The following is a 12,932-nucleotide window of genomic DNA, read 5'->3' as shown; positions in this document are numbered from 1 at the left end:
CGACTACCTGCTGAAAGTGTTCTTTGCCTGGCTGTGCAGAGGAAAGGGGGTCTCAAAAGCTAGCGGCTTCTAAGATCGTAACAGTACATTAAGAGAGATTTTCACTCTCGATAGACACACAGTTAGGAAAGGGTCAGAGTGCCTTAGACTGGTGTTAAAGCTTTGTGAATTGAGCACAAAGGGGCATTAGGTCAATAATTTATTCTAAAGGGTCAATAGTAAAGCACTGACAGTTTTAAGAATTTTTGAATTCTAAGGAATAGACTGTGCCTTTATAATGATACATGTGAGAATAAAAGAGGATAATGCACTATTATATTTGGCAGCACATTTTGCAGAATTGCTGCCAGCACTTGTATGCACCTGTATGACTTTCTTTCTCTGACTTATGTGGCATCTGTATTTTCGTCAGGACAGATTCAAGGCTATAAACAGACCTTACCATTGTTATTATGATAGCAGGCAGGAGTTACATTTTCATGTAAAGCTCATAGCAGGGTTTCCTCAGCAATTAATCTACATCATTATCCTGACCTATGGAAGACAAACTGCCAACAACCTGCTTAACTGGCAAGTGGGTTGACCTGTATCTGGAACCCTCTCCAGGCAAAGTGAAGAACAGGCTTGCCTCTTTAAACATCAGCCTTCACAGGCACTCGGCACATTCAATGAAACCTGTCCAAAACAGTGGCTTTAGTACTTTCTGGGTTCTAATCCCAAAGCAAATGTTCTGATCAGGGGGCTGGGCTTTTTCTTTCACTCTTCTTGCTGAATATTTGTTCTGAGTAAGTGACAAAAAGGGGTTGATTTACTAAAGGCAAAAAGACTGTGCAGTTGCTCCAGAGCTTAGTAAATGAACAGAAGCTCTGCTGACTTCCATCACCCAATCATGTCCAAGCCAAAATGCTGTTTTTTTTTTTCCTTGCACGTGATTGGGTACTCTTTGCAAAGCGAAGCCTTACCTCATTTACTAAGCTCTTTAGCAACTGCATTTGCAGAGGGCAACTGCAATTTGCAAAGTCCACAATATTTGTGCTTTTAGTAAATCAACCCCAGAGACCCAAAGTACTAAAGCCAGAGACTGCCAAGAACCTGCAAAAATCTAGCACTTAGTCAGTTATGTCAGTGGCCACATTTCTTTCAGTACATTTATGTATATATAGATTGAAAAAGATGATGATAATAATGATGAGGGACATTTTCATTAGTATATGTTGTTATGACTTAGACCGATGCTTTCCAATTCCTACACAAGTGCACACAAATGTACAAGTAAAAATAATTGTCAAATGGGTTATAGATTCGACTAGCTTAAAGTTGGAGTTCCAGCCTTTTAGGCCCGGATTCACAAAGCACTTGCGCCGACGTATCTCGAGATACGCAGCGTAAGTGCAAATATGCGGCGTCGTATCTGTGCGCCTGACTCAGAAACTAAGATACGCCTGAAAATAGGCTTCATCCGACCGACGTAACTTGCCTACGCCGGCGTATCGTGGGCGCATATTTACGCTGGTCGTATTTGGCGCTCCCATTGATTTTCTATTCACATATGCAAATGAGGGAGATACGCCGATTCACGAACGTACATCCGTCCGACGCAGTGCGCGTAAAGTCATACGTCCGGCACAAAGTTATGTCCCATAAAGGAGGTTTAACTCAGCAGCATCCGTACAAAGGGAACACAAGCCGAAGTATTTTACGATGTTTACGTAGGACGTGAATATGACTAGGCGTAGGTTATGTTCACGCCGTAGACAGTGATCCAGCGTATCTTAGGGAGTAGTTCTGACGTGATCCTGAGCATGCGCACTGGGATGCGTCCACGGGATGGCGCATGCGCCGTTCGTTATACGTATCTGTCTGGCGCTCGGCCCATCATTTGCATGGGGTCACGCCTCATTTGCATGGCTCACGCCCACTTCCACATACGCCGGCTTACGCCTAGGAAACCCAGCGCAGTTTTGGCAGCACTGGCTTTGTGAATCCAGTGCTTGCCTCTCTGCGCGGCGTCGGCGTAGCACAAAGGAGATATGCTACGGCGGCATATATATGCGCCGCTGTATGTGAATCCGGGCCTTAGTGTTTATTAAAAGTCAGCAGCTACAAAAAGTGTAGCTGCTGACTTTTAATAAACAAATATTTATCTGCTCCACGGTCCAGCGACGCAGCCGCCCGGAGCTCCGCTCCTCTCCCCCCTCTCAGGCCGGTGCCTCCATTCATAGTGTGGGCACCTGGCCATGATAGCTTTCGGCTTCACGGCTGGGCACTCACTGTGCATGCGTGAGTCGCGCTGCGCTCTATGAGTGGACAGGTGATCTCCTGGGACCCTGGAGATTGCCTAAAGGAAGGGGCCGCCTAAGGCGAGAAGAAAAGTCGATGAGGCGGTCCCTGGGTGGAAGTCCCACTCCTACCGAAGCCCCCATTCCCCCCCCAAAAAAAATTACATGCCAAATGTGGTATGTAAGGGAGCGAGGAGCGCTTAAAACGGAAGTTCCACTTTTGGGCGGAACTCCGCTTTAATTGGGCAATATGTGCTTGTAAAGATACTTCCGCTTGTAAAAAAAAAATATTGTGAAATGTTACAGATGGGGTCTTAGTGGATTGGGAAAGAACTCTGTGCACTTAAAAAATATTACAATACTGCTCTGTTTTCAGTTACCTAAAGACGGTGAAAGTAACCGTTTTGTTGAGAACCAATATAACATATATATCAGCCTTTTCATAATTTATATTAAATATTAAAATAACTCCAGTACGCCAATATTATAGAATTATGTAACTTGCAACAAACAAATACCTGAAAATGTTCTCTTCTGTTTCATGGTAATCGAGTACAGTTTGCAAGGATGATTTATTAAAAATCTCTTTGTCTTTCATTTATACTTGGATTACCTTTTCTCTTTCACAGAGCCTGTTGTAATATATTTTATCTTATTATAGTTTCCCTTTGGCAAGCGCCATTACACTCCCTGTTTTACAATTAATATTTTCTATCATCTTCTTGCTTCTCTTGGTGGCCAATCTTAGGATTCCTGGCCAATCGGGTCTCAGGACCAGCTTCCTGTTCAGCCCGGAGGAGAAGCAATGGCCTTGGCTCTTCCCTCGGCCAGCTGCAGCAGGTGGAGGGGTAGAAACGGCCTCTTCTAGATTCCAGGAGCCCTACCCCAGATCTAGCACCACCTCGCTAGCTTCCTCCTAAGGTAAGGCCATGGATCGCCTCCTTCCTCTCCAATTCATCAGGGGGGGTGGAAGTGCGAGTGAGGGGCCAGGTCTGTTTGCCCCCCCCCCCAAATATTGAGCACCAGCCGCCATTGATGTAAGTATATGGTAAGGCATTCTTAAGCAAACCTACAGATGTTATCTAAGGTCCCCAGAGCAGTACAACAATTTAAAAAACTAAAAGGATCTGTGCATGAAGCAGCAATATGTCCTTACCACTGCTTTAAAAAATAAAATAAAATAAATCTCTGCACAATATAGAACTTAGCCATGTGCTTTTCAAATATCCAAAGCCGAGAGCACTAAAAAAATCAGGGAGGACAGCCTGGTCACGTGACTTGTCAAATTCATGTAACTAACCTCTCCACCAATCACGGAGTTCTCTAGGAAAACCTCAACAGCTCCAAAGACATGACAAATTTCTTCTATAAAAAGCCAAGAAGACAAAAACGGACTAGGAGAGGTAATCTTCTGGGGCCATATACAAACCTTTTTTTGCGCAAGCATGTCTACCTATAGTGATAGCATTATCAAATTTATACACAAGGTGGAACATCAGGCCAGGTCTGCTAGAAGAATCATGAAATTAATTCAAGTAAGCCATCAATACCATATCTGTATTCCATTTGCAAGCTATTTATTTTGTCAGACCCCTGATATATTAACATAAGCAATGAACTAAATTGCGATACACATTAATAAAAAGTATACATTTTGATTCAGTGATAAATGCATACTCAGAAGTCCAAATTTCCATAAGTAAAATGTCAATAATAACCTGTAATACAAGAGGAAGCAGGATTTTTAGAAGTTCATCATCGAGTGGGCAAACTTTTTCTAAAACCTCTAACATCCAGGTCAAATATTCATGTCGCTCCAGTAAACCTTCCTGCAATAAAAGTACAGAACATTTTTTTTTTTAAATCCAGCATTGATAATGTAGTATTAGCAAAACAATAACAAAGCAATCTTCACTGCCACCATGTGGCTCTTTTAAGTTCTACAGTCATTAGGCTCAATTCTTAAAGCCAACGGGCTAGATTCAGCAAGCAGATACGGTGGCGTATCTCCAGATACGCCGCCGTAATTTCAAATCTGCGCCGTCGTATCTTTACGCCGATTCTCAAAGGCAGATACGTTCAAAAAATAGGCTTCCTCCGCCGACGTAACTTGAATACGGCGACGTATAATTGTGTGCAATTTTACGCTGGCTGCTAAGGGCTCTTCCGTTGTTTTCGGCGTAGAATATGCAAATGACCTAGATACGGCGATTCACAAACGTACGTACACCCGGCGCAATTTAGTGACGTCGTTTACGTTAGGCTTTTTCGGCGTAAGGTTACTCCTGCTATTAGGAGGCGCAGCCAATGTTAAGTATGGACGTCGTTCCGGCTTCGAATTTTGAATTTTTATACGTCTTTTGCGTAAGTCGTTTGCGAATAGGGCTGGACGTAATTTACGTTCACGTCGAAACCAATACGTCATTGCGGCGTACTAGGGAGCAATGCACACTGGGATATGTACACGGACGGCGCATGCGCCGTTCGTAAAAAACGTCAATCACGTCAGGTCATCATACATTAACATAAAACACGCCCCCTCAACCACATTTGAATTACGCGCGCTTACGCCGGCCCCATTTACGCTACGCCGCTGTAAATTAGAAGGCAAGTGCTTTGTGAATACAGCACTTGCCTCTCTAACTTACAGCAGCGTAGCGCAAATACGATCCGCTGCGCCGCCATAACTATGCGCGCCCCTACCTGAATCTAGCCCAACATGTTGCATAATGATCCTTATTTTCAAACAGTTAAATTCAGCTGAATCCAATGAAATTTGGAAATGACAGTCAAACAGCTAAAACAAAGATACTTATTATGTTAAACGTTTGTGAATTAATGTATTTTACACTGCTACCATAATTCATAAAGTAATACAAGCATTTTGAGATGTAAACATTCTGCGTTGTGGCAACTATGAGTGGGACTGGCACACGACTGGATGAGTGGTTGTCCTTACTTCCTTCACCACATCACTCTTAATAATCAAAGTATTCACAACTGTCCTGCCATGAAGAATAGTTGAAAGAAAGCCTGAGTGTACTTTATGGCATTGGCTTTTAAATCTATCCTTTAACCACTTCGGCCCCAGAAGAGGGGCCGCCTAAGGCGAGAAGAGAAGTCGCTGAGGCGGTCCCTGGGTGGCTGCCCAATGACCGGGCCAGTTTTTGCAATTCGGCACTGCGTCGCTTTAACTGACAATTGCGTGGTCGCACAATGTTGCACCCAAACAAAATAGACGTCCTTTTTTTTCCCACAAATAGAACTTACTTTTGATGGTATTTGATCACCTATGCGGTTTTTATTTGTTGCGCTATAAACAAAAAAGAGCAACAATTTGGGAAAAAAAGCTATATTTTTTACTATAATAAATATCCCCAAAAAATATACCAATAAAAAAACTATTTTTTTCCTCAGTTTAGGCTGATATGTATTCTTCTGCATATTTTTGGTAAAAAAAATAATAATTTTAAATCGCAATAAGAGTATATTGATTGGTTTGCGCAAAAATTATAGCATCTACAAAATAGGGGATAGTTTTATGGCATTTTTATTATTTATTTTTTTACTAGTAATGGCGGCGATCAGCGATTTTGCGGCGGACAAATCGGACACTTTTGACACTATTTTGGGACCATTGTCATTTATACAGCGATCAGTGCTATAAAAATGCACTGATTACTATATAAATGACACTGGCAGGGAAGGGGTTAAACACTAGGGGGCGAGGCAGGGGTTAAGTGTGTCCTAAAGTATAAAAATAGTGCTGCGCTGTACATCAATATGAAATAAAGTGAAAAAGTGCTGCGTGACAGGTACACATATAAAAGGTAATAATTCTAAGATCAATAAATAGCAGTTATAAAATATCAGAAAGAATAACCAACACGACTTGGAGTGTCCTAGGGAGTAATTCTAACTGTGTGGGGGCTGGGCTACAAGTGACACGACAGTGATCACTGCTCCCGATGACAGGGAAATGCCTTGTCTCCCCATTCTGCCGCTCCGTGACACGATCATGGGACACCGGCGGACATCGAGTCTGTGGGTCCCGTGGGCATGGTCACGGAGCTTGCGGCGCGTCTGTGCGCTAGATGGCAGGTTCAAAGCAACGTACAGGTAATTTGCTTTGCCTGCCAGTCCCATCCTGCTGACGTAAATGTACGTTAGGAAGTTGGCAAGTGGTCTCACCAACAGAGCAAATTTCTAGATGTCTTTTCAGGAATGTACACATTGCAGTTGGATGGGACCAAGTGGCTAAATTTATTGGGCTGTACAGAGAAGATCCACAAAACAGACACTACTGATAGGACTAGGGCAGTTGTTCTCCAATTGTAAGGCATAGTCAGAAGTCTTAAAAGCCAGTACGAGCCAGTAAATATTTGACACTCCGTTTCATGCGATTGACACTTTTGGAGAAAAACTGAATTTTAGGGCACAGGACCCAGGATCTTGTCACAAACTATGGAGAACGAAAGTAAACCACAACTGCGGAGATTTGAATTACATTAAGGGAAACAGTGCATTCCTCTGTGCAGTATGACATTCAGTATTGGACCTAAGGCGTCACTCTTAGGCCCCATACACACGAGAGAATTTATCCGCGGATACGGTCCAGCGGACCGTTTCCACGGATAAATCCTCTCAAAGATTTCCGCAGATTTCTATGCGATGGAGTGTACACACCATCGCATTGAAATCCGCGCGGAAATCCTCTGGCGATGACGTGTCGCGCCGTCGCCGCGATTATGACGCGGCGACGGGCGCGACGCTGTCATATAAGGAATTCCACGCATGCGTCAAATCATTACGACGCGTGCGGGGAATCCCTTTGGACAGATGGATCCGGTGAGTCTGTACAGACGAGCGGATCCATCTGTTGGGATGGATTCCAGCAGATGGATTTGTTGTGCATGTCAGCAAATATCCGATCTGCTGGAATCCATCCCAGAGGAGATTTCTCCGCGGAAACAGATCCGCTGGCGTGTACACACCATAGGATCTATCCGCAGAAACCCATTTGCTGGGATTTATCTGCGGATGGATTCTATCGTGTGTATGGGGCCTTAATCTTAAGCAAAGTGTTTGGGGTTCATTACATCATCTGTCACTGCAGAGGGGAATCTTTTTAGAAGGAAGGCCAGGAGGCATGATTGCATATCTACAAGCACTAAAATGCATATGCAAACATGTTTCATATACAGGGCAATATGACCTATTAAAGGTTTAACAAATGTCATACACGTAGCTTAAGGAAATGGGGTTTTTATGATAATACTTTTAGAGAAAGTCACTTGGTAGTTGTATGAATCCTAAGAATTTATGTCCAGTTAAGATACAGTATAACGTAAGGTATCTGGTATACATATATGCTTCAAGAGTACTCATGCAACATTAACTATCTCCAAGTATGAAGGTAATTTAAACAAGCCTGATTTCAATATGTACAGGGAAAATAATCATATGCAGTATGAAAACAAGGCACATGCATGGAACTTATATTTTCAGGGGGTACTTATCGTTTCCCAGAGCATAGGTGCTTCCACTAGTAGACTTGTTTAGTAGTCTGGATATGGCTTAGAGGGTCCTGAGTCCACTCCTGGTAATAAGGCAGAATGTCCTCACAGCAAGTAATATATTGATGGTAGTATGGATCCCGGTATTCTAATACAATGATCGTAGCATGGGCCCAGCATCCAGTACCGGTAGTTTAATGGTAGCGTGGAACCGGTGTTCACTAGGCTACAGCCGACAATAAAACAACACTGTGTATATGTCCCAGCAGTGATTTTATAGGGTGCGAAATAAGGAAGAGAGGAGCTGCACGTTGCAGTGGGGACTTCCGCCAAACAGTGACGTCACTGCGCGAGTGCCGGATGCATTCCAACGTGAAACGCAACGGCGAAGAAAGCGACAGACGTCGCTTACAGATCTCTAGTCATCACCATGTGTTATATGCAGCTACCTTCAGGTAGTTGGTTTTTGGACAAAAAAAACATCCCCTCTGTAATCCCTCCTACTGTAAGCTAGTGTAGTACCCTCTAAGTTGCTAGATGTGAGAATAGGTTTTTGTGTAGGATAGGTCAATTGTCAGGCTTGGCTGGCAGCCAAGTCTGTGTGTATTTTTCTTCTGGGTCAGGGTTGAGTGACTCAGGCAGAGCTGGGTGTTTCATAGGCAGCAACACTAAGACCTCCCACCTCTTTCCAGAACATTCTGGAGCCTTCTGAAAAAGAAGGAGGTGCTGCCTGGGGTGTTCTGAGGGGCCCTGACCAATCCCAAATCTGGATTGGCAGAAGCAGGCCTCCTTAAATACTCAGGGGTCAGCCCAGCGAGGGAGGAGTTGTTCGGGAGGAAGCTGGAGATGGAGTGGGGAGAGGGAGGAACAACAAGTTGCAGCCAGAAGGGCTGGTGAGTGGCACAGAGTTGACTGGGGAGGCATGCCTGAGAGCACTTGGAGATTTCTGTATGGGCAGAGCGCAGTGGCGTGGACTGTGGTGGCACAGGCAGTGGAGAGAGGCAGCTACAGGCAGGAGGGCTGGCAGATCCTGAAGATGTGGTACTGGGCTCAGTAGCCATGTGGACAGCTAGCACTGGGACTACCTACATTTTGCCGCATTTGCTTTGGGCCTGACTGAGTTTGTTTCAGGTCTGTATATCAGTGCTAGCTGGTCCTGGAGAGTAAGTTCAAGAGTCAAATTGCTGGAAAGTGAGAATCAAGATTGAAGTTTGTATTGGAGCAAGCGATGTGTACAGGAGGTGTATATAGTTCCTCAGTCCCGAACATGTTCTGCAATGAGTTGGGCATCTCATAACTACCCTATCCCAATCCAAGGTAAATTACCCAATGAAATACAAAAAACAAGTGCAAGGACTGATTTATATCTAAAGAGTGACTGGGAATTGTGTGCCTGGCTGGGCATGATGACAGACGGACCACAACACTCAACAGCCCTTACGGGGTACCGCTACACCAGCCTCAGTATTGTAGCAAGCAATAAGGAAATCATAAATAATACTTATGTTCTGTGCTATACTCAAAGACCTCAGAGAACAGCTGTACTGCATTTGAAACTTCCACTTGGTAAAACTTAACATATGTGTGAATAGAAGACCAGGTGGCATCCTTGCGAATCAGACAAACAAATACCTAATGATAAAAAGACCCTGAAGCACTAACAAGTCTGGCAAAGTTTGCCTTAACAGGAAAAGGTGGAACCTTATGCTTTAGACCACAGGCTTGAAACTCTTGGAACTAGGAAAAGCTATTCGAACTAGAAAAAAGGCCTGCAAAAACGCATGCCATAGATTTCTCAGGCTACACATATGGGAATGAGTCCAGTTTAAATAGAAAAGAAGATGGCCAGGCTGGGCTGGAACTGGATGTGTAGCTGACAAACGGAAGATGAGACATGAAAGTGCCCAAGGGTCCCTGGACCTGGCGATAAACTTTTCCAGTTTGTTAATGAACCTGGATAAAGATCTACTTCCAGTGTCCCCCACTTGTGGCAAATAACTTGGAACACCTCAGTATGGAGCAACCATATTCTTAGAGCTAGACGCTGGCTACTGAAGAGGTCTGCCTCTCTTTGTGTCTCTTCTATGCCTGGAATGTGCAGGGCTGATAGATCAGGAATATTCAGATCTGCCCAAGACTGAATTGATCCATTTGTCGTTAAGTGGTGTGACTTTTGGGGCCTCTTTGGTAGATGTAGGTCACTTCCATGGCCTTATTTGACTGGATTTATAGGTCCAGAATTGGAAGGATAACTGAATTGTCCACAGTTCCAAAGATGGTGCAGTTGAGTCTCTGACACGGAGAGAGCATCCAGGGCTTCACTCGAGCTTGACAGGCTGACACTCCCTGTGAGAACTGTCCATGTCTTTGGACTCCAGCGCTGGACTAGAAATCCACCAAGATAGGGCGAGTCTGGCCTTGCAGGTCAAATGCAAAGGGACTTCCAGAGACTAATGCCGCGTACACACAACTGTTTTTCGGGTTCTAAAAAATTAATTTTTTTTTGTATGTCATTAAAAACTATCGTGTGTGGGCTTCAGAGCATTTTTCGGGTTCTAAAAAATGGGGAATTTTTTTTTTTCGAACATGCTCTATTTTTTCACTACGTTTTTAACGTTCTCGTTTTTAAGGTTGTAAAAAATGGTCGTGTGTGCTCAGAAGCAAGTTATGAGACAGGAGCGCTCGTTCTGGTAAAACACAAAATCAGCTAAAGCAGCCCAAAGGGTGGTGTCATCCAAATGGAACTTCCACTTTATAGTGCCGTCGTACGTGTTGTACGTCACCACGCTTTGCTAGAGCATTTTTTTTTCACGATCGTGTGTAGGCAAGGCCGTTTTAATGATCGGGTTGAAAAAAAACTTTTTAAAAACGTCATTTTTTAGAACTCTAAAAACGGTCGTGTGTACGCGGCATGAGTTTGTTTGTTCCACGCAGCCAATATATTTGTTGTAATGTTATGGAGTAAAATTAGGCATATGACACTACCTCAAAGGAGGCCACCATCACATCCAGTACAATCATGAAGTGAGTGAATTGAGGTATGGCTCTGGGACCAGGAGGACCTGAAGAGGGTAATTTTCAAGATCAGGCCCAGGTTCTCCAATCAAGGAGTCAGTTCCAATGATGATTTCTGGAAATGTAGGATCCGTCTAAAGTTCTGCAGAGTCTGCACTGCCTTTTAGACAGTGGCTGACAAAGCCTGGGTGGACTGGTACTTTAACCGGAGATCATCATTGTTAATACCCTGTACATGAATCAGAGCAAAGACTGGGGCAAGCACCTTGGTGAAGACAGGGCTAGCATTGATGATGTGAAAAAATGGGAATGTGTAGGCAAGCAATCCTGACGTCCACAGTGGCCAGCAAATCCTCCAGCAGAAGGGGGTTAACGACCGAACTGTCAGATTCCATTAAGAACTTCTGTACTCTTAGGAACAGGTTGAGGGTCTTGAGATCCAGAATGAAAACATTCCTTGTTTAGATTAGAGGCAATAACCCCCTGTGGAGGAGCTGCTGAAGCATATCAATCTAAGCATTAGTAAGGCCACAGGCAAAAGTTCTACGTGGTGGTGGAAAGAGTGATCTATTAAAATGGATCCAGGGTCATGGGAAATGCGAGTGGTCTTGACAGCCAAGGTGTACAAAACTAACATGAATAAGACAGCAGGTTGCAAGATGAGTCAACAAAAGTCCTTAAAAAAGAGATCCTTACAAGCACAAACATCCATTATGTTAAGAGATGACGATGAAGTCTTTTCCCTTTCAAATGGAAAATAGACTATATAACATATTTAGATGTAAGAATCTCCTCCACTTTATCTAATTTATACAAGCCTAACTACAAGCTAGATGACTTATGTACAAAAATGCAATCCTGGATGGGCCAACATGATTAAGTACTAACTGATAGTGTGAAACGCGTAGGCTGCTATCCCCATCTTTTGCTGTGATTTGTAGTGCTATTTTTTATCTGTTTTACAATAAAGAAAACCATCAATGTTTTTTGGAGTTAGGCTGTCCATTTAATTTCTCTACCACTTGCTTTGTGAATTGCCGACACCCTTGATCTCCTGAGAAGACATTGATTGCCTAGCATACCCACCTGGAGCGGTAACTCCCTTTCATCACACATTGTTTGGCAGACTTGCTCTTTTCAAAAGAAATCTCCTCCCAAGATGTCTGTACCTTTTCAGACAGTAACGACAGCCCTTATCAAACATTTATTTTTCTTTTCTGAAAATGGCTTTGATAAAATGCACTATTTTACCAAAAGTATTGGGACACCTGCCTTCACACGCACATGAACTTTAATGGCATCCCAGTCTTAGTCTGTAGGGTTCAATATTGAGTTGGCCCACCCTTTGCAGCTATAACAGCTTACATTCTTCTGGGAAGGTTGTCCACAAGGTTTAGGAGTGTGTCTATGTGAATGTTTGGGCACCAGACGACCCTGTCTCTGCACTGCATGTGACTAGGCTTTTGCCCCCCTACTTGCCCTTTTTATGCTCAGTTTCCAGAGTTCAGACCCTCTTTAACATACCAAACTCACATACAAAACAGAAACAGTAGCTGCTACAATCATGTCAAATGATATCTACCCACTGATCCTCCTGTATAGTGGAAATATTCATGCCCAGCATCATCTAGCCTTTTTTTTTTCAGCCATACTGTCCTTACCCCTTTCCTTTCATTTATTGGATTTCATTTCTTTTAAACATGGAGGCTCAGCCTCTCATGCGGGGATACCCAGGGCTGTCTGCATGCAAATAAGGTGTGCCTAGGAATGCCCACTCTTTAGATTCTTATACACCTACCAAGGCATTTTGATATTTGCAACTCCTCCCCAAGAACCAACACATACAGGGCTTGCATCAAAGCTAAGGGCTCCTAAGAGGAGTACTGAAGTAAGGTGCAATAATGTTTTCAGGATAGAACAAAAATAAAACACTGCCCTTACAATGGGACTTTTAAGGTGCCTGCGAAGGCACCGCAAGGAGGGGAGACGCCACATACGAAATAAATCCACATAATCCTGGTCCACATGATATGAGGATAAGGACTGCCGCGTGTTACCCACCGATTTGGAGCTTTATTAAAGGCTCCGGCTAACTCCCGTTCAGATCTTCTGCAGAAACACT

At 43.6% G+C, this 12,932-nt stretch overlaps 1 protein-coding gene across 1 annotated transcript in view; it reads right to left on the bottom strand.

The window, feature by feature from the left end:
* The window catches only part of LOC120935654 (mediator of RNA polymerase II transcription subunit 12-like protein), a 128,238-nt gene that overhangs the window by 62,427 nt on the left and 52,879 nt on the right, over positions 1-12,932 (bottom strand). Inside the window, exon 6 of the mRNA XM_040347708.1 lies at positions 3,998-4,108. Within this exon, the coding sequence (XP_040203642.1) occupies positions 3,998-4,108 (111 nt within the window). The remainder of the gene's footprint in view (positions 1-3,997; positions 4,109-12,932) is intronic.

The sequence above is a fragment of the Rana temporaria genome, chromosome 4, assembly GCF_905171775.1.
Source record: "Rana temporaria chromosome 4, aRanTem1.1, whole genome shotgun sequence".
In the NCBI taxonomy this organism is placed as follows: Eukaryota; Metazoa; Chordata; class Amphibia; order Anura; family Ranidae; genus Rana; species Rana temporaria.
The sequence above is the reverse complement of the archived record's forward strand: the minus strand, read 5'-3'. Positions and strand labels throughout refer to the sequence as shown.